This window comes from Ranitomeya imitator, chromosome 1 (assembly GCF_032444005.1).
Source record: "Ranitomeya imitator isolate aRanImi1 chromosome 1, aRanImi1.pri, whole genome shotgun sequence".
Taxonomy (NCBI): Eukaryota; Metazoa; Chordata; class Amphibia; order Anura; family Dendrobatidae; genus Ranitomeya; species Ranitomeya imitator.
The window spans coordinates 85,788,502-85,808,997 of NC_091282.1; the positions used below are offsets into that span (position 1 = coordinate 85,788,502).

The 20,496-nt window shown below is 44.6% G+C and overlaps 1 protein-coding gene across 1 annotated transcript in view; it reads right to left on the reverse strand.

Moving 5' to 3' along the window:
- The window catches only part of PARP8 (poly(ADP-ribose) polymerase family member 8), a 437,603-nt gene that overhangs the window by 112,213 nt on the left and 304,894 nt on the right, over positions 1 to 20,496 (reverse strand). Inside the window, exons 8-11 of the mRNA XM_069748619.1 lie at positions 18,605 to 18,665; positions 15,731 to 15,821; positions 9,713 to 9,779; positions 3,312 to 3,434 (exon numbers count right to left, since the gene is read on the reverse strand). Of these exons, the coding sequence (XP_069604720.1) occupies positions 3,312 to 3,434; positions 9,713 to 9,779; positions 15,731 to 15,821; positions 18,605 to 18,665 (342 nt within the window). The remainder of the gene's footprint in view (positions 1 to 3,311; positions 3,435 to 9,712; positions 9,780 to 15,730; positions 15,822 to 18,604; positions 18,666 to 20,496) is intronic.

Here is a 20,496-nt window from a genome sequence, read left to right on the forward strand (position 1 = left end):
CATATACTACGTGACTGGGCAATATACTACGTGACTGGGCATATACTACGTGACTGGGCAATATACTACGTGACTGGGCATATACTACGTGACTGGGCAATATACTACGTGGCTGGGCAATATACTACGTGACTGGGCAATATACTACGTGACTGGGCAATATACTATGTGGCTGGGCAATATACTACGTGGCTGGGCAATATACTACGCGGCTGGGCAATATACTACGTGGTTGGGCAATATACTACATGACTGGGCAATATACTACGTGACTGGGCAATATACTACGTGGCTGGGCAATATACTACGTGGGCTGTGCAATATACTACGTGACTTGGCAATATACTACGTGGCTGGGCAATATACTACGTGACTGAGCAATATACTACGTGGCTGGGCAATAAACTATGTGACTGGGCAATATACTACGTGGCTAGGCAATATACTACGTGGCTGGGCAATATACTACGTGACTGGGCAATATACTACGTAACTGGGCAATATACTACGTGGCTGGGCAATATACTACGTGGCTGGGGAATATAATATGTGGCTGGGAAATATACTACGTGGACATGCATATTCTAGAATACCCGATGCGTTAGAATCGGGCCACCATCTAGTCTATCTATAATTATCTATCATCTATCTCTATTATTTATCTCTCTATGTATTATTTATCTATGTATTTATGTATCTACTAGATGGTGTCCTGATTCTAACGCATCGTGTATTCTAGAATATGCAAGTCCACGTAGTATATTGCCCAGCCACGAAGTATATTGCCCAGTCATGTAGTATATTGCCCAGCCACGTAGTATATTGCCCAGCCACGTAGTATATTGCCCAGTTACGTAGTATATTGCCCAGCCACGTAGTATACAGCACACAGCCACGTAGTATATTGCCCAGCGACGTAGTATATTGCCCAGCCACGAAGTATATTGCCCAGTCATGTAGTATATTGCCCAGCCACGTAGTATATTGCCCAGCCACGTAGTATATTGCCCAGTTACGTAGTATATTGCCCAGCCACGTAGTATACAGCACACAGCCACGTAGTATATTGCCCAGCGACGTAGTATATTGCCCAGTCACGTAGTATATTGCCCAGTCACGTAGTATATTACCCAGCCACGTATGTCACAGGTTAAAAAATAAACATACTCACCTAACTATCCGAGGGCCCCTTGTAGTTGTAACATACTCACCATTCTCGTCGCTGCTCCTCAGCGTCCTGTCTCTCCGCCTCCTGGGATCCAACGGCGCTGTGCCGATGGGCGCGCGGCTGCCACCATCTTGCGTTCCCAGGATGCATTGCGAAATTACCCAGATGACTTAGCGGTCTCACGAGACTGCTAGGTCTTCTGGGTAATTTCGCAATGCACCGCTGGGAAAGGAAGATGGCGGCAGGCGCGAGCGGCTCAGTGGACAACGGACGGTGAGAATAGCAGGTTTTTTGTTTTTTTATTTTTAACATTACTTTTTTTTACTATTGATGCCGCATAGGCCGGTCCGTTACCGCCGGCATTAACCCTATGTTAGCGGTGACCGGAGGGGAGTATGCGGGCGACAGGCACTGACTGCGGGGAGTAAGGAGCGGCCATTTTCTTCCAGACTGTGCCCGTCGCTGATTGGTCGCGGCAGCCATGACAGGCAGCTGGCGAGACCAATCAGCAAATGAATAACCGTGACAGACAGAAGGACAAACGGAAGTGACCCTTAGACAATTATATAGTAGATGTATCTATCTATCTATCTATCTATCTATCTATCTAATATCTATCAGCTATCTATTATCTATCTATTATCTATCATCCATCTATTTATTATCTATCATATATCTATCTATCTATTTATCTATATTTGTGCCTATATATAATATCTATTATAATGTCTATTTAATATATGTGTAAAATATCTAATATCTGCCTTTCTACCTATCTATCCCAGAGATATATCTATCTTTCTATGTACTACTTTATCTACCTATCTATAAATCAAATATTTATCTATCAGTATCTATGTCTAATGTCTTTATATATTTTTATTTATGTAATATCTATTACCTGTGTAATATGTATCCAGTATCAATATATTTCTAATATTTAGCTATTATCTATCATGATATATATCTAACATCTATTATGTATCTAAAATCCATCTATCCAATATCTATCTATCTATCTATCTATCTATCTATCTATCTATCTATCTATCATTTATCTATCTATTATCTATCTATCTATCTATTATCTATATATCTATCAATCTATTATCTATCTATTATCTTTCTATCTATCTTTCTATCTATCTACAGTATCTATCTATCATCTATCTATCTAGTATCTATCCATCCATCTATCTATCTTACTATGTCAATGAACTACTCGGTAATTTTGGTTATATCTGATTAGATCACACTCCATTTTCAGTTTGTTCAGAGTAAATACCTTTCTAATGGTGGATCTACACAGATTTATTGCCATATTGAGTGCTGATTGGCGATATAAAAAGTTGATCAACACAGGTTTAAAGGGAATCTATCTACTATGTCATTTTAGGTCAGCACGAGGTAGTGGTTGAGACACTGATTTCAGTGATATATCACTTATTAGGCTGTGTGCTTCCGCATGCCTCCTAGTCCAGCCACACACCCTCCTCTAATAATCAGATTACTGTCAATATACAGTGTACATAGAAATCTGTGGTGTGGGTGGGGGCAGCTTTCAGAGCTCTGCGATATGTACAGCAGAGAAAACTGTAGTTTTACATAAACTCTTGCACTCAGTAAACTAAGTGACACATTGCTGGAATCAGGCTCTCTTGTCCTATATTATGCTGCTCTCAGATGAGGTAGCAAATCCCTGGTAACAGATTCCCTTTAAGGCCCGTTACACCGCCTAAAGGAAAGTCTATGGAGACCATAGGATTGTTAATTAGATGGTCTGGTCGCCATGCAGTTGTTTTTACACGGGGAGATGTGCTGCGGACAGCCATGATTTTAGTCCTGTGCGACCAGCTGCCCATATTGCCATATTGGTAGCGGGTCAGGCTCTGCGCTCTGCACTTCCATGGTAGTCATCCGAGCACTCTTCACAATTCCTACAGAAGTGAATGGAGGGAGCCGCACTCGTGCAGCCAGATTTTAGCTCATGGCTGCACAAAGCCCTGTTATTGAGATCGGACTTTTCTATTACAATATAAAGCGTTTTTATAAGAGCAGATCGGACAGGAAACAGTCAGCGGTGAGCACCTGCGACAATCAGATATACTGACCCACTATATGACAGCATCCAAGGTGACATTACCTGCGCAACGTAGAAAAAATGTGCAGAGGAGACTTCACCTTCTTGTCCGATATCTTCTTGTGCGAACAGTTTGATTTTTCTTTGCTCTGTTTCCATTGCTGCGTCACGAACGTCTGCATGATCCTGTGCACACATCAAAAGCAGCATCTGATTAAAGACAGTCCTCTCCGTGCCATGCATGCAAGCCTTTTACTTAGCGGGAGAACCCCAGGCAAAGTCTTCTTACTAAAACAACCAACTTCTCAGCTTCAGCCGCAGGGCCCGTGGCGGAGCCCTCCATAGACTTCACCGCACTCACCCCCGCTGCGGAAGATTAACGCGCTCTGCTCTCCCGAGACTGACGCCCTGGAGGACTCCGACTAGACGGAGCGCTGAACAAACGTGACGACTGAACAGAACATCACTTGCTGTATAAAGTCGGAGTTCCTTAGGGTTTGGGTCCCTGGTTAATAAAACTTTAACAGATAGACGAGAACACAGTTTATACCTGTGCTACTTAAAGGGTGCAGCCCCCCCAGGTCTGAGCACCAGCCCCCCAGGTCTGAACGCAGCCCTGATGGAAAGGCTGTTTTCACTGATGCATACCACACTCTTACTGCAGACTTTGGAGGGTATTTTTTTTTGCTTTTTTTATACTGACTTAGTAGACAAATAAATATTTTTTAGTATTTGACTAGACTTTGACCAGCAGTGTTGCTATGGTCTTGCAGGAAAAACCCTTGAGAAGTTCTGGTTTACCCGTTCAGTATTTGACCTCAGTATTAGTAAGCCAAAACCAGGAGTGGGTGATAAATCCAGAAGTGGTGACGTGTTTCTATTATACTTTTCCTCTAATTGTTCCACTCCTGGTTGTGGCCTACAAATACTGATGCAAAATACTGCACATGTGAACGTGGATATAAGGGGGTTATTTTATACAAGTGAGATCCGAGCCTGCAGTTCTCTTAGGGCTACGTTCCCGCAATGACTATTTGGTGTTTTTGATGTTTTAGATTTTCTGCACCTATTAGATAAATTAGGTTACTTGTATTTTTTCTTTTTTTTTTACTTTGAATATTTTTATTGGGTTTTAGCAACATTGATATGAAAGCAGAACATTCCAATTATGTTCAATAATAACAATAAAAAAGCTGACGGTTGTCGCTATACATTAGAATACAAGTATAACCAGCCTGATGGGGTTTTAATATAAGCTCTTACACGAACCAAATTATTATATTGTGTTTTCAACTCTCGTTTACAGCAGAAATGCATTACAAACCCATGTGCATATTTTTCAAATCATATGCAATTCTATGGGGAAAATACACACATAAAGAACATACCCCGGCAGAAGAAACTGAAATGTTGCGGATTTGAAAAAAACAGTGGCCATGAGATTTCTATAAATCCCATACACTTTACTAGAACTGTAAAGCTGCACTTTACGAAAGCGTAAAAAACTCATTGTGGGAACATAAGCTTTACAGGCACTTTCTGACCCCCTATATTGGGCTATTTCAGGATCACAATATTTACCAATAAACTTAATATATTTACCTTTAAAATTCAGCACCATTCCCACAATGACTGTCACCAGGATCAGCCATTATGTAGCGCAGCGCCACAAATTTGACATGTGACCATGGCAGCCAATCAAGAAGGTCTCAAGCTGGCGCTGCACAATGTGACTAGCAATCAGCAGATCACAATATGTGCCAGTCTTAAGTCTATGATCGCTAAAATTTGAATCTGAGATTCTTTCTAAATTGGCTTTTTTGACAACAAATATAATTATGCATACTGCAGACAAGGCAAAGGCTTGTCTAGGCCAAGTTTGTTCCTTTAAAAAAAAATATAATAAACAGATAACAGTGGATCATCCAAAATTCAATTTGGGCAGATTCGCTCACATTAGACTGGCAGATTCGCTCACATTATACTGGCAGATGCACTCACATCCTCCTGGCATATTCAATCACATTAGCCTGGCAGATTCGCTCAAATTAGGCTGGCAGATTCACTCACATTAGCCTGGCAGATTCACTCACATTAGCCTGGCAGATTCACTCACATTAGCCTGGCAGATTCACTCACATTAGCCTGGCAGATTCACTCACATTAGCCTGGCAGATTCGCTCACATTAGGAAGGCATATTCGCTCACATTAGCCTGGAAGATTCACTCACATTAGCCTGGCAGATTCACTCACATTAGCCTGGCAGATTCGCTCACATTAGCCTGGAAGATTCACTCACATTAGCCTGGCAGATTCACTCACATTAGCCTGGCAGATTCGCTCACTTTAGCCTGACAGATTCGCTCACTTTAGCCTGACAGATTCGCTCACATTAGGCTGGCAGACTCGCTCATATTAGGCAGGCAGATTCGCTCACATTAGCCTGGCAGACTCGCTCATATTAGGCAGGCAGATTCGCTCACATTAGGCTGGCAGACTCGCTCATATTAGGCAGGCAGATTCGCTCACATTAGGCTGGCAGACTCGCTCATATTAGGCAGGCAGATTCACTCACATTAGCCTGGCAGATTCACTCACATTAGCCTGGCAGATTCGCTCAAATTAGATGGGCAGATTCACTCACATTAGGCTGGCAAATTCACTCACATTAGCCTGGCAGATTTACTCACTTTAGGCTGGCAGATTCGCTCACATTAGGTGGGCAGAGTCGCTCACATTAGGCTGCCAGATTCTCTCACATTAGGCAGGCAGATTCGCTCACATTAGGCAGGTATTCACTCACATTAGGCTGGCAGATTCACTCACATTAGGAAGGCATATTCGCTCACATTAGGCTAGCAGATTCGCTCACATTAGGACGGCAGATTTGCTCATATTAGGCTAGCAGATTCGCTCACATTAGGCTGGCAGATTCATTCACATTAGGAGGGCAGATTCGCTCACATTAGGAGGGCAGATTCGCTCACATTAGGTGGGCAGAGTCGCTCACATTAGGCTGCCAGATTCGCTCACATTAGGCAGGCAGATTCGCTCACATTAGGCAGGTATTCACTCACATTAGGCTGGCAGATTCACTCACATTAGGAAGGCATATTCGCTCACATTAGGCTAGCAGATTCGCTCACATTAGGCTGGCAAATTCACTCACATTAGGAGGGCAGATTCGCTCACATTAGGAGGGCAGATTCACTCACATTAGGAGGGCAGATTCGCTCACATTAGGCTAGCTGATCCACTCACATTAGGCTGGCAGTTTCGCTCACATTAGGCTGGCAGATTTGCTCACATTAGCCTGGCTGATTCGCTCACATTAGGCTGGCAGACTCGCTCATATTAGGCAGGCAGATTCGCTCACTTTAGCCTGGCAGATTCGCTCACTTTAGCCTGACAGATTCGCTCACTTTAGTCTGACAGATTCGCTCACATTAGGCTGGCAGACTCGCTCATATTAGGCAGGCAGATTCGCTCACATTAGCCTGGCAGACTCGCTCATATTAAGCAGGCAGATTCGCTCACATTAGGCTGGCAGACTCGCTCATATTAGGCAGGCAGATTCGCTCACATTAGGCTGGCAAACTCGCTCATACTAGGCAGGCAGATTCACTCACATTAGCCTGGCAGATTCACTCACATTAGCCTGGCAGATTCGCTCAAATTAGATGGGCAGATTCACTCACATTAGGCTGGCAGATTCACTCACATTAGCCTGGCAGATTCACTCACTTTAGGCTGGCAGATTCGCTCACATTAGGTGGGCAGAGTCGCTCACATTAGGCTGCCAGATTCTCTCACATTAGGCAGGCAGATTCGCTCACATTAGGCAGGTATTCACTCACATTAGGCTGGCAGATTCACTCACATTAGGAAGGCATATTCGCTCACATTAGGCTAGCAGATTCGCTCACATTAGGAGGGCAGATTTGCTCATATTAGGCTGCCAGATTCGCTCACATTAGGCTGGCAGATTCACTCACATTAGGAGGGCAGATTCGCTCACATTAGGAGGGCAGATTCACTCACATTAGGAGGGCAGATTCGCTCACATTAGGTGGGCAGAGTCGTTCACATTAGGCTGCCAGATTCGCTCACATTAGGCAGGCAGATTCGCTCACATTAGGCAGGTTTTCACTCACATTAGGCTGGCAGATTCACTCACATTAGGAAGGCATATTCGCTCACATTAGGCTAGCAGATTCGCTCACATTAGGCTGGCAGATTCACTCACATTAGGAGGGCAGATTCGCTCACATTAGGAGGGCAGATTCACTCACATTAGGAGGGCACATTCGCTCACATTAGGCTAGCAGATCCACTCACATTAGGCTGGCAGTTTCGCTCACATTAGGCTGGCAGATTTGCTCACATTAGCCTGGCAGATTCGCTCACATTAGGCTGGCAGACTCGCTCATATTAGGCAGGCATATTCGCTCACTTTAGCCTGGCAGATTCGCTCACTTTAGCCTGACAGATTCGCTCACTTTAGCCTGACAGATTTGCTCACATTAGGCTGGCAGACTCGCTCATATTAGGCAGGCAGATTCGCTCACATTAGCCTGGCAGACTCGCTCATATTAGGCAGGCAGATTCGCTCACATTAGGCTGGCAGACTCGCTCATATTAGGCAGGCAGATTCGCTCACATTAGCCTGGCAGATACGCTCACATTAGCGCTACAGATTTAATTTGGTCCGAATAAACTCAGCTTGTATCAAAACTGTACTAATTGTCATGAGGAAGGGCTTAAGATTTAAAAAGATACTTTATTATTCACCATTCCTTACGTGTTTTTACGCCACCTCCACCACCAATGCGGCTCCCAGTCCACCGAGCTAGTTTTCCGTTTTTCTGGCCTTCTGTTCTTCCTCCATTCTAGCGTGAAAAATCAACTGAGAACTGTGGAGCTGTGATGGCGGAAGCAGCATATCAAGAAGTGAGGAAAGGTGAGTATAAAGTTTTGTTTTCTCTTTTATGATTGCTATTATTTTAAATTTGTTTTCAGCACAACAAAATCCAGCAAAATGGTTGCTACTTTGCAGAATCAGGTCGTATAGAAAGCCCACAATTTTGGATTCAGCCAATTCTGAATTTTTGGGGTGAAATTGATTTGTTTAGTATTGTTTTACTCATCTCTACAAAAATACCATTATTTACTTATTCAAGCCTCTGCTGCCATTCTGTTGCTTCCTACAGGTTATTACTTTAAAGATTTACTCATCATTAATAATGCTGAATTGTAAAATCTAAATATGATAAAAAGTTTATTGTTGTTATTGTGAGCCTGTATGAAATGACTCCGACGGATGAGAAAACCCCTTTAATTGCGTGGAATGAACAGTCAGTGATTAACCATTTTGATGCTGCAATAAATAATAATTGTAACCGCTTCCTCCAGTCATATGGTACAATATGATGTGACATTCTCTGCTCATCTACCAGCAGACATATCACAGAGGAGTCAGTAAAACCCCTTATGAGCCAATAATAATTCACCGTAGGGGATTTGATAGAAAACAAGTTACGTCAGTAGGAAATTTTTAGCATTACTTGTTAAATGGCTCCTTCTACAATCCACGGAGGGCTCTTGTTCTGCTGATGCTCAGCTTTGCAAAACCACTGTAAGGTCTTATTGGATTCCTCCAACTACAAGAATAAACCATTTCTCCTGGGTCCTGATGTCATTAAGCCCCCAATTACTGTACTATGTTACCCTATATGCGATTATTGCCCTGTAACGTGGAAGGAAGTGCTGTCAAACATATAGCACAGATATGACAGCAACCTGCAGCCTCTTACCCTAGATAAACCGCTGCCTCCAATAATTAGATTTACAAATGAGGGCACCAATTTTCTGATTTGCTTAAATCAATATTAACTGACCAAGAAAGGTAAAGGGAATTTAACGCCAGGTTTTTTTGCTATTTAATCTGAAAAGCAGCATAATGTGTGGGCAGAGAGTTTGATTCCAAGGATGTGTCACTTATTGGGCTGCTTGGAGTAGTTTCAATACAATCTGTGTTTTATCAGCAGGAAATTATCACTAGAGGACTAGGTCTCACGTGCAAGCCAGTCCAGTTAATCTGTTACCCCGCCCCCACCACTGATTGGCAGTGATTACAGGAAGCTGCCAATCAGGGTTGTAGGCAGGGTAATATAGGGCGCAGCATTCTGATCACTGATACATCAACAGCAGATTTTATCAAAAGTGCACCTAGCAGTCTAGTAAGTGATACATCTCTGGAATCAGAGTCTCAGGTCCTATTTTCAGATTACATAGCAAAAACTTGTTGATTAATTCCCTTATAGAACCAAAGACATTGAGCATGAATGAATTGCTTATTGTTAGCACCCATTAATCACACATAATCAATTTACCCTTAGTTTCTAAAAAGCCTTTGGAAAGACACTGAGACTTTCATGACTCAGTCGCTCTCTAGTAAACTTACTTTTTCAACTGGTGTCCTAAACCAAATTTCTCTTTTGTAGAAATCTGAAATACATCCACTGTTGGCACTGGAAAACAAAAGATATTACCAGACTACAAACGTCACAACATTTCATATTACCCAGCTTTAGAGAAACAATATTTGAGAGCAACTACATTTTTTTGTTGGTTGAATACACTCCAAGCATTGTAAGATTAGGAATTTTTGCAATGTATTTCCATAGCTTATTTTGCTTTCTTCTATCCCAAACACTGTGGTGCAGTACCCAGTTTCAGTACCCAGATCGTGCTCCTTTAGAAGCTCCTTCCAAATGCTGCCCACCAGAGATACATACTCCATATTTTAACAGTGAGTGAGTTAGTGTGTGTGTGTGTGTGTGTGTGTGTGTGTGTGTGTGTGTGTGTACAGGATACATGAATTATCTTCTTGAGTTAAGGATTTTTTTTTAACACCGCAAATAGATCTTTACCAAACCAGCAGTAGTTAAAAGCAGCTTCTAAAAGGAGCGTGAACTAGGTATTGGAACAACACTGTAGCACACATATTCCACAGCGCTTTACAGACATTATCATCACTGTCCCCATTGGGGCTCACAATTTAGATTCCCTATCAGATTGTATTTGGAATGTGGGAAGAAACCAAAGTATTTGGATGAAACCCACGCAAACATGGGGAGAACATACAAACTCCTTGCAGGGATTTGTACCCAGTACCCTAACGCTTTAATACTGCAGTGCTAACCACTGAGCCACAGTGCTGCCCATGTACTTAAGTTTATTAAGTAAATTACAAAAATGTATAACTTTGCAATACCTGGAACATAATATAATTAAAATAAGGGCTCAGTCAGAAGGCAGTATAACATGGACGACGATCGCTTTGCAGTGCACGGACTGGCCGACGGCTCTCCTGACCCCAGCGTGACAGCTACATAGAAATACATGCTGTCAAACTAGTGTCAGCAGAGCCGCCGGCCAGTACGGGCGTTGCAATGTGATCGTCGCCTGTGTTACGCTGCCGTCTGATTGCACCCTGAAAGAAAAAAGTTTAGTTACTCTTTAAAAATAAAACAAGATATGCCAGTATATTCTGATGGATCCTTACAATACATTACATTAAACGCACAAATGTTACAAATTTCTTGCTGCTGTGGATGCCTACGTTTCGCTCATAGCATGAAGTTTTCCATATAGTATTGAACTTGAGAGCTCCATTATAATTACTAGTGAACACAATATCATACAGTGGCTTTGGGGTACTAAAATCTCTTAGCACTGTGAGCCCTTTCATTCTAATACGGTAATTGGTTAGATTAGCTCAATACTAAATAGAGATATTAAAGATACCCTTTAATGGTGTTAGCAAATATGTATTGTGATGTATTCCATTAACGGTATGATATCTACAAATTCAAAGAATCAATTTCACTGTCTATAAAGTGCATTACTTTAAGCTATTATTAAAGCTTTTGAACTCTTATATGATCCCCTGACACGACTTACTTTTCTCATGAAGTCTCTGGTTTTGTAGAGGAGCGGAGTCTACTATGTGACACGGCTTCAGCCTGTCCACCTTGCCTCCTGCTTGTGATAGGTTTCTCCCTGCCAGCTATTACAAGTAGAGGCAGGTGAGATAGGTTGAAGGTGCATCTCTGGAGATTCTGTACACAATACTCAAGGAAAGTATGACTGAAGAGAGTCATAGCTTGACCCTTCGAATAGAGAACAAAGAGATCAATTTTTTTTGTACTGACACCTCTCATTTTGAATATACTGTATTTTCTGGTGTATAAGACTACTTTTTAACCCCTGAAAATCTTCTCAAAAGTCGGGTGTCGTCTTATACACCAGGTGTAGTCTTATAGGGCAGATGCGCAGTAATCTGCGGTCACCGCATTTTGTGGGGGGAGCGGTCCCAATGACGAGGTGAGGGGGCGCCTCACCGGGAAGGTGTAAGTGAAGCAGAGGCAGAGAAGGAGATAATAGGATACAAGGGCGAGCCAGATGAGTGAAAGAGGAGTTTTTCTAGGCAAAGCATCGCGCTTTCTCTTTTTTGCATACCCCTGGCATCCCAGACACTGACAGTTTGCTTCACTTACACCTTCCTGGTGAGGCGCTCCCTCACCTCGTCATCGGGACCACTCCCCCCCACTGTATACTTCAACCGCAGATTTCTCCGCACCCACCCTATAAGACGACACCCGGCATATAAGACAACCCCCGACTTTTGAGAAGATTTTATATTTTGACTGGAAAAGTTGGGGGTCGTCTTATACGCCCAGTCGTCTTATACGCCGGAAAATACTAGTTATATTGCGTTAGTAAACTCTAGCTTGCCTTCTTCATATATAATCAATGTTGCAAACAATCTTTCAATCCTTTGCCCGATCATCTCTGCAGTCAGGGAACATTTGCACTTATAGACTGTACAGAAAAGTTAGTGTAAGTCCGGGAAGCTGGGCGAGTCCAGATAACGATGAGATGCAGTTATAACTCCCCTATTATGGCAGGAATGCTAACGTCAGCTGCACGTAGGAAAATATAGATTCCTCTATTAGTGTATGTGAAAATAAGCTTTCTAAAAAAGACAGCCTCTCAAATACTCTGCAGGGGACATATTATGTGACATGAGTCTATATTTATACATATTTTGTATATTTTCACCTTCAATTGCACTTCGTTACAATTGTACACATAGTGCATGTCTATCTATACATGGATCATTGGTCTAATAGGTTATTGGTGAATTTATGCCACAAAATGGAGTAGACTGTAGTGACCGGCACCAGAGTCATTTCCAAGTGGGGTTGTGTTCTGCTAGACCATGAGCGTCCATTACTATCCTGCAGTCTAACCTCTAGAAAATGAACTTGTATTCCCGGGAAACAATTTGACTTTTGTTAAAGTTTTCTTAATAACCTATGTATTTGCAAGTTGGCCAGTCCCGTCAATGTGCCCGTTATGGAATATGGAGTCACATTGTAACTGCAGACTTTCAACACAAGTATTCAATATGGAAGCATTACTGTGGTGTAATACATTCAGTTTTATTTCATAAATACATTAAAGGGAACCTGTCACCCCCAAAATCGAAGGTGAGCTAAGCCCACCAGCATCAGGGGCTTATCTACAGCATTCTGGAATGTTGTAGATAAGCCCCCAATTTATCTTGAAAGATGAGAAAAAGAGGTTAGATTATACTCACCCAGGGGTGGTCCCAGTCCGGTTCTGGTCTGATGGGTGTCTCAGGTCCGGTCCGGTGCCTCCCATTTCTCTTACGATGACGTCCTCTTATTGTATTCATGCTGCAGCTCCGGCGCACTTTGTCTGCCCTGTTGAGGACAGAGCAAAATACTGCAGTGCGCAGGCGCCGGGAAAGGTCAGAGAAACGCCGCGCCTGCGCACTGCAGTACTTTGCTCTGCCCTCAACAGGACAGATAAAGTACGCCTGCGCCAGAGCCGCAGAGTGAATACAAGAAGAGGACGTCATCGTAAGAAGATGGGAGGCCCCAGACCAGACCGCAATGCCCATCAGACCAGAACCGGACTGGGACCACCCCTGGGTGAGTATAATCAAACCTCTTTTTCTCATCTTTCAGGATAAATTGAGGGCTTATCGGGGGCATTCCAGAATGCTGTAGATAAGCCCCTGATGCTGGTGAGCTTAGCTCACCTTCGATTTTGGGGGTGACAGGTTCCCTTTAATTTCTATAGTAAGAATTAGAAGTACAGAATGTCGTTCATGATAGGTTTCATAAGGTTGTATAAAATAATGATTTCCGTGGAGCTGGAAATGGAAATTGCTAAGATAAAGAACTTGATGAGGTTATTCTGGGCTGAGAGAAGACTGCATGTTCTTTCCTGTATGAAGAACTATTTTAGTTTTCCATTATATCCCGATTTTAGGATTTTCTGACATGTCAGTCAGAGAGATGCCCTAAGAGTCACACGGGTGTTGGTCTGTGGGGTGGTAGATCCCACTCAGGTCTACAATGAAGTCTAACTGGACGTCAAAGAGGTGGCGAAACTTGTAACTGAAGTAAAAAATGTTGCTTTGTGCTATATGAAATCAGTCGAGAAAGAAATAAGAGTTGGACAACGCGTTTTACTGTGGGTTTCGGGTTTCTGACCAAGGGAACAGAAGAAGGAGGTTTCACATCTTCCCTCTTCTTGTATGGAAGTAGTAGTACTATAGGATGTGCAAACTTGGTCAAGAACTACAGGAAACGTCCGACCTCTGTAATTGCAAACAAAGGTTTCTGTACCAAATATTAGGTTCTGTTTTTCTGAACTATTAGTGTTTTTCTACTGCAGACTAGTTAATCCTCACAGCGCGGGCATTGCACGCAGTCAGGATTCTCCTATGCCACGGGAGAGAGGGGGCGGTCACGAGACCACAAGTATATGATTTTCATAGAGGATGTCATATGTGTGGTACCCCAGGAGTTCAGGTACCACAGAAGTGCTGCCTTCCTCTCGGGGAGCGAGTGCTATGTCTGGAGACAAGTAAGATTCCCTTTGGTAGGTTATCACACACACAACACCTTCCATATCCAGGCCAGGAGGGGGAGCTCAAAACCGTGTTTTAGGGCAGCTTCCCTGGATAAAGATCCTGGTTTGGAGGCGGAGTTAGTTCAGTTAGTGCAGACAGTCTGTGTGTGTGGACAGACAGGAACGGAGCACAGGACTCCAGGAGGGGACTAGGAAGGTCTCCAGGGAGTCAGAGCGCAGTAGCCGGGAACCAGGAGCCCGAGGCTTTTGTGGACTATAAGACACAGAGCAGAACCGGAGGGCATTGAATTACATGGACTTTGCCCATATTTACCTGTGGCACAGTGGCACCTAGGAGCCTGGAGTCACCATGAAAGGACCCCAGTAGGCACGGCTCAAGCTGTCCCTGGACAGGAGAACTAATAAGGACTTTGCTTAGGACACTTAGTGGCAGCAGGGACCTCAGAGACAGTAAGCGCATAGTGGAAGGCTCCTACCTCACCTGCCAAGGGGATTCCACTTGTCTCTGGAATACCCGGACTTCTAATTCACCTGTTGCTGGTGCCCTGGACTGTGGCTTGTCAACCACAAGTAAACCAGATAAAGACTTACAACCTGTCTCCTCCATTTATTCACCGGCCTAACCATCTACACCACACACCATAGGACCCCTGGGGACCCCGCTTCACCTGTGGGCAGTGTAACATCTGGGCTGCCGCAACATCCACCAGGGGACCCCTCTAATGCAGCATTGGTCCCCCTATTGACCGAACTCCACAGGCAGCGTCACAACAAACTTTGAACATTTATCCCCCTTTAACGTTGATGCCCAGGGCCACGGACCGGGTTGCAGCCACCGTGACATCCCCCTTTGCGACCAGACCCGGTACCGAGAATCCCACTGCCCTGTGGGCGCGTCACATGCATACCTACTAGACGTGCTCAGCTTAGCTCAATTCACTTGTATTGAGAGAGGTTGCCTACAACTAGTCTGAATGTGGCAGGAAGTATGCAAATCACATGCTGTGTGGCCATGTGACCATCTTCTCTTGCCTCCGACACTGGAGAATCCTGGCAGCGTGCGATGCGTGTGCTGTAAAGATTCATAAGTCATTAGTCCCATAGAGTAACTGCAGACTTTCATCCCAATCCTGGAAAACTCCTTTAATGCTACATTTGTATTGTTGCTTTATCTATTCTATGGACGCTAGTCACTCTTAATAAATCAGTAGACTTGCGTGTACCTCTGTGAGCTGCGTCACAAGTCTTACTCCAGTCACAGACTGGAGTAGGCTCTCTGGCATAAGGAACGCCACAGCTCATCATGAAGTAGGTGAGTTGTAGTGACATGCCGCAGTTTCAGCCAACGGTGAAACTAGAGTGAAAATGGCAAAAATGTCAACATTTTTGTGCAACTCCGCATTGTGCAAAAATTTGGTGACTTTTCAAAGTGATTTACACCAGAATTCTGGCAGAATGTCTTTGATGAATCGGACCCTAAGTCTTAATAACAAATACAACCACTTACCTGGGCCATTTAAATACTGTGTTAGAGAACAATGCAGGCGGACTACAATCGGTTCTGTGCGGATCACGTCCCATGCTACAGCAATTTCTTCCTGATGGATGGAGAAGAAAAAACATCACGACTAATGGCTTCAGTCAATAGACAATATCTTAAAGGCTATAATAAAACGATGCAGATTTGTTGCAGAAATAAATCAGTCTTGTACATCCGAATGAGTATTGAATACACTGGTACTTTTTTCTACGTCTTTTTAGGGAACACAGAGTTTGTATAGGGCTATCAGGGCCAGCCGTCGAGGAGCGGGGGCGCCTACCGCTGAAACTTAGGGTGCCAACCTCCGCTGTCAGGTAGGGACCAGCAGTAGGGCACCTGAGAGGGTCTGTTAGTCCTTATCGGCGTTCTCTCCTTGTGTTCATATTGTTATGTATTTATACACCAATGTTTGCCAAATTTGGAACAAACAGATTTTAGCTTTAATTAATAAAAGTTATATTTTAGGGGTCCTTGTTGTTTTTGGTTCTTTGGTTGAGTCAATAAGAGGTCTAAAAATAAAGTAAGTAAATAATGTGTAACAACTCTGCTGGCATCACGGCATGGCCTCACATCTCTCACACAATCTTACCCACTGCTCCAGGCCATGATGTGCTTTCTCTTTAATGCCAGCTCCATGTTCTGTGTCTCTGCTCTGTGCATGCCTCATGGCTATGTGTATAGGGGGGCGGCGCCTGAACTCTCTGGTTCTTATAGGAATCAGGTGCATCTGTCTAATCAGTTCCTGACCAATTACCAAGAGGCCTCCTGTATATAGTGCAGCTCCACCCTGTGGTCTGGGCCTGTGCAATGTGTTAGCTCAGTTAGTGTTTAGCTGCTGAGTTTGCCTGGCCTTGCTCTGAGTTACTCCCTCTCTGGAGGCTTTTCTCTGTGCTATTGCCTTGTTCTTGTAGTCCGCCCTCCAGGAGGCAGAATATCCTGGTCCCTGTGTCTTTGTCCCTGTGTCTTGTTCTATTGCCTTGTCTGTACTTTGTCTTTTCTCGGTCTCCTTGTCTGTGGCTTCCTTCCCTGCTTTGTCTTTCCTTGTGTTCTCAGTCTGCTTACACTCCGCACTCTTGCGGCTCTGCACTCAGTCCTTGCTTCGCACTCTCTGGCTTTGCTCTGTGGCTCCGCTCTTTGCGGTTCTATCTGGCTCTGCTCTTTGCGGTTCTATCTGGCTCCGCCTCCTGTGTTTCTGCACTTGGCTCCGTCTCTGCTCTTGGCTCCGCCTCCAGCGTCTCCGCTCTTGGCGTTACCTCCAGCGTCTGTGCTCTTGGTTCCGCCTCCAGCGTCTCCGCTCTTAGCTCTGCCTCCAGCGTCTCCGCTCTTGGCTCCGCCTCCAGCGTCTCTGCTCTTGGCTCTGCCTCCAGCGTCTCCGCTCTTGGCTCCGCCTCAAGCGTCTTCGCTCTTGGCTCCGCCTCCAGCGTCTCCGCTCTTGGCTCTGCCTCCAGCGTCTCCGCTCTTGGCTCCGCCTCCAGCATCTCCGCTCTTGGCTCCGCCTCCAGCGGCTCCGTCCTTGGCTCTGCCTTCTCCTTCTCTTCTCTTAGTTCCACCTTCTACTCGTACTCAGCCTCCTACGTTTCTGTTCTTGGTTCTAGCTCTTGTGCTTTCGCTCTGCATCCTCTCTTGCGGTCTTTCTCTACTTGTTGCTTAGTCCTCCTGTCTGAACAGGTTCCAACCTGTTTCACATACCTGCCTGCAGACCGGTCCCTACCGGTTCTTCCTATGTTCCAGCCGTACCCGCCTGCCTACCAGAGAGCCAGCCAGTGTCTCTGTTGTACCCGTCTGCCTGCCTGTGTCCCAGCCGTGCCCGCCTGTCAGCCAGAGTGCCAGCCGTGCCCGCTCCGTTCCTTAGTGCAGGGGTCCCCAACTCCAGTCCTCAAGGCCCACCAACATGTCATGTTTTCAGGATTTCCTTAGTCTTGCCCAGGTAATAATTGCATCACCTGTGCAATGCAAAGGAAATCCTGAAAACATGACCTTAGTGGGATCAGCAGCCACAGCCAGACATCACCCTGGAGTGGCACCTGGTAGCTTCCTATTGCACAAGTCTGACCTCACCATCAGAGGCTCCAGCGAACACCTAGGAAGCTACTTAGTTACGCCCCTTCCAGGGAAGTTTGGTCTGTGGTCCGGTGGGGCCACACCCCCGTATGCCCGCGCCAACCAGTCTGGGCGCGTGCGTGACATAATGCTTTTAAAAATTGAAAACAAAAATCTCAAATCACCTCATTTATTACCATACTGGTAATAAAGACAAAAATAAACGCATTTGGAATTGTCGAGTCCATAAAAATCCAATCTATAAAAATATCAAATGAATTAATCCGATTGGAAAACGTCATAAAAAGGGAAAAGCAATCAAACTGTGAGAAACGCGGAACTGGAAGTTAAGGAGCAAAATTTGTGCTGTTTGACCCGCCGCCGCTCGTCATGAATGTGACAAGTAAGGGGTCACCACGCTCCATCTCACCAACTTTGTCATAGGTGGGCGAAAATGGTGTGAAAGCATCAAAATTGCAAAAAAAAATTTATGAGTAACCTCGCACGGAGCTAAAATTTTGCCAGTTTTCAAAGCTTTTTATGCCCAGAATTCTACCGTAAAACCTTTGATGAATCGGGGGCAATGTCTTGTTATAGTGGGACGTGTCACTTTTTGAACATACATGTTTCTCATCCAGTTTGATACGTTGTGAATATTGCTGATGTGAAATCATGCATATATGGAAGTAAACTTTTTATTAGTTTATTTACTGATTGCTTCTCTTACAATAAAAATTAATAAATAAATAAAAATCTAATAACAGTCATAAAACCCAAATTCTTACAGATCTTCGTACTTACATCCAGGAAGCTAACATCTATATGTAAATCAATATCCACATCATCAATTGCTCCATATTCCCTGAAATAGAAACGTACATGATGTTATATGATGGCAGTATAATAATAAAAGCAGATTTCACAACTAGGGAAGTGAAGAAGGATTTACAGGATCCTACGTAAGTGCTCCATGCCTGGCGGACCAGAACCCTGGGGACCTTCTCCCACCCGCCGGCATCCCCTACCAATCAGCGCCACTTCTGATTAACAGGACTAGCACAACCTCATACCTGCTGCGTCACGGCAAAATGTTGATGTAATGGGGACTCAAAATCTTTTTTGCTCAACAATAATCACAAAGTTACATGGTATACATTGCAACAAAGGAACAATAGGGTAAAAGGAAATGAATACTGAAGCATTTTCAATAAAGATGATCTTTTCTCCCAGAAACAGTGTCCCCCTTTTGCCAGTCTGTGACTGGTATTACAGCTCACCCCATGTAAAGAATTAGAAGGTAAGGATACAAGGGGTCTATTTGACTGAGTAGCTAAGCTGCTCCCCCCTTCTCTGTCACCACCGAAGTGTAACCAGATTTTGTAAGTGGACTTGCTTAGTTCTTAGGCCGGGCGCCCACGATCCGGAACTAACAGCACCTTGGAAGTTGGTGAATCCGCATGTGATCAGTGAACCGTACGGATTCACCACGTCCAATATATTCTATGGGTGAAATTTCTGTTGCAGAGAGTAGCGTCTCCGCAAGTGAAATTGACATGCTGCAGTCTGGAAAGACGCACCACATGTTCGTCTCCACGGGTGATCTGCAGTCATCTGTGGTGCATATTGGACATGGGATTTCAAGAAATCCCATCCACTATGCTGTAACATCTGGTCGCTGCAGGTTTGATGCTGCATAAATACGCAGCGTCCAACCTGCAACAGTTCCTGGCACATACCCTTAAGGTACCGTCACACTAGACGATATCGCTAGCGATCCGTGACGTTGCAGCGTCCTCGCTAGCGATATCGTCCAGTGTGACAGGCAGCAGCGATCAGGCCCCTGCTGTGCTGTCGCTGGTCGGGGAAGAAAGTTCAGAACTTTATTTCGTCGCTGGATCTCCCGTGGACATCGCTGGATCGGCGTGTGTGACACTGATTCAGCGATGTCTTCACTGGTAACCAGGGTAAACATTGGGTTACTAAGCGCAGGGCCGCGCTTAGTAACTCGATGTTTACCCTGGTTACCATCCTAAAAGTAAAAAAAACAAACACTACATACTTACCTACAGCCGTCTGTCCTCCAGCGCTGTGCTCTGCACTCCTCCTGTACTGGCTGTGAGCGTCGGTCAGCCGGAAAGCAGAGCGGTGACGTCACCGCTCTGCTTTCCGGCCGCTGTGCTCAAAAGACAGTACAGGAGGAGTGCAGAGCACAGCGCTGGAGGACAGACGGCTGTAGGTAAGTATGTAGTGTTTGTTTTTTTTACTTTTAGGATGGTAACCAGGGTAAACATCGGGTTACTAAGCGCGGCCCTGCGCTTAGTTACCCGATGTTTACCCTGGTTACCGGCATCATTGGTCGCTGGAGAGCGGTCTGTATGACAGCTCTCCAGCGACCAAACAGCGACGCTGCAGCGATCCGGATCGTTGTCGGTATCGCTGCAGCGTCGCTAAGTGTGACGGTACCTTTAATGTAAGCAGCCAAAACCCTTGTTGTCCTTATATCAAAAGTCACACACTGCTGAACTGAAGGAGAGAGCAACAAGACCCCTACATTAGTATGCAAAAAATGGATTATACATCTCAGCTTATAAGTGGAACACGATGGACTAATTTCTACCTTCAACCTTAAAAACGAGGAAACTATGTTAGCCCCTTCCCAACTCAGCCTATTTCCATTTTTGTGTTTCCGTTTT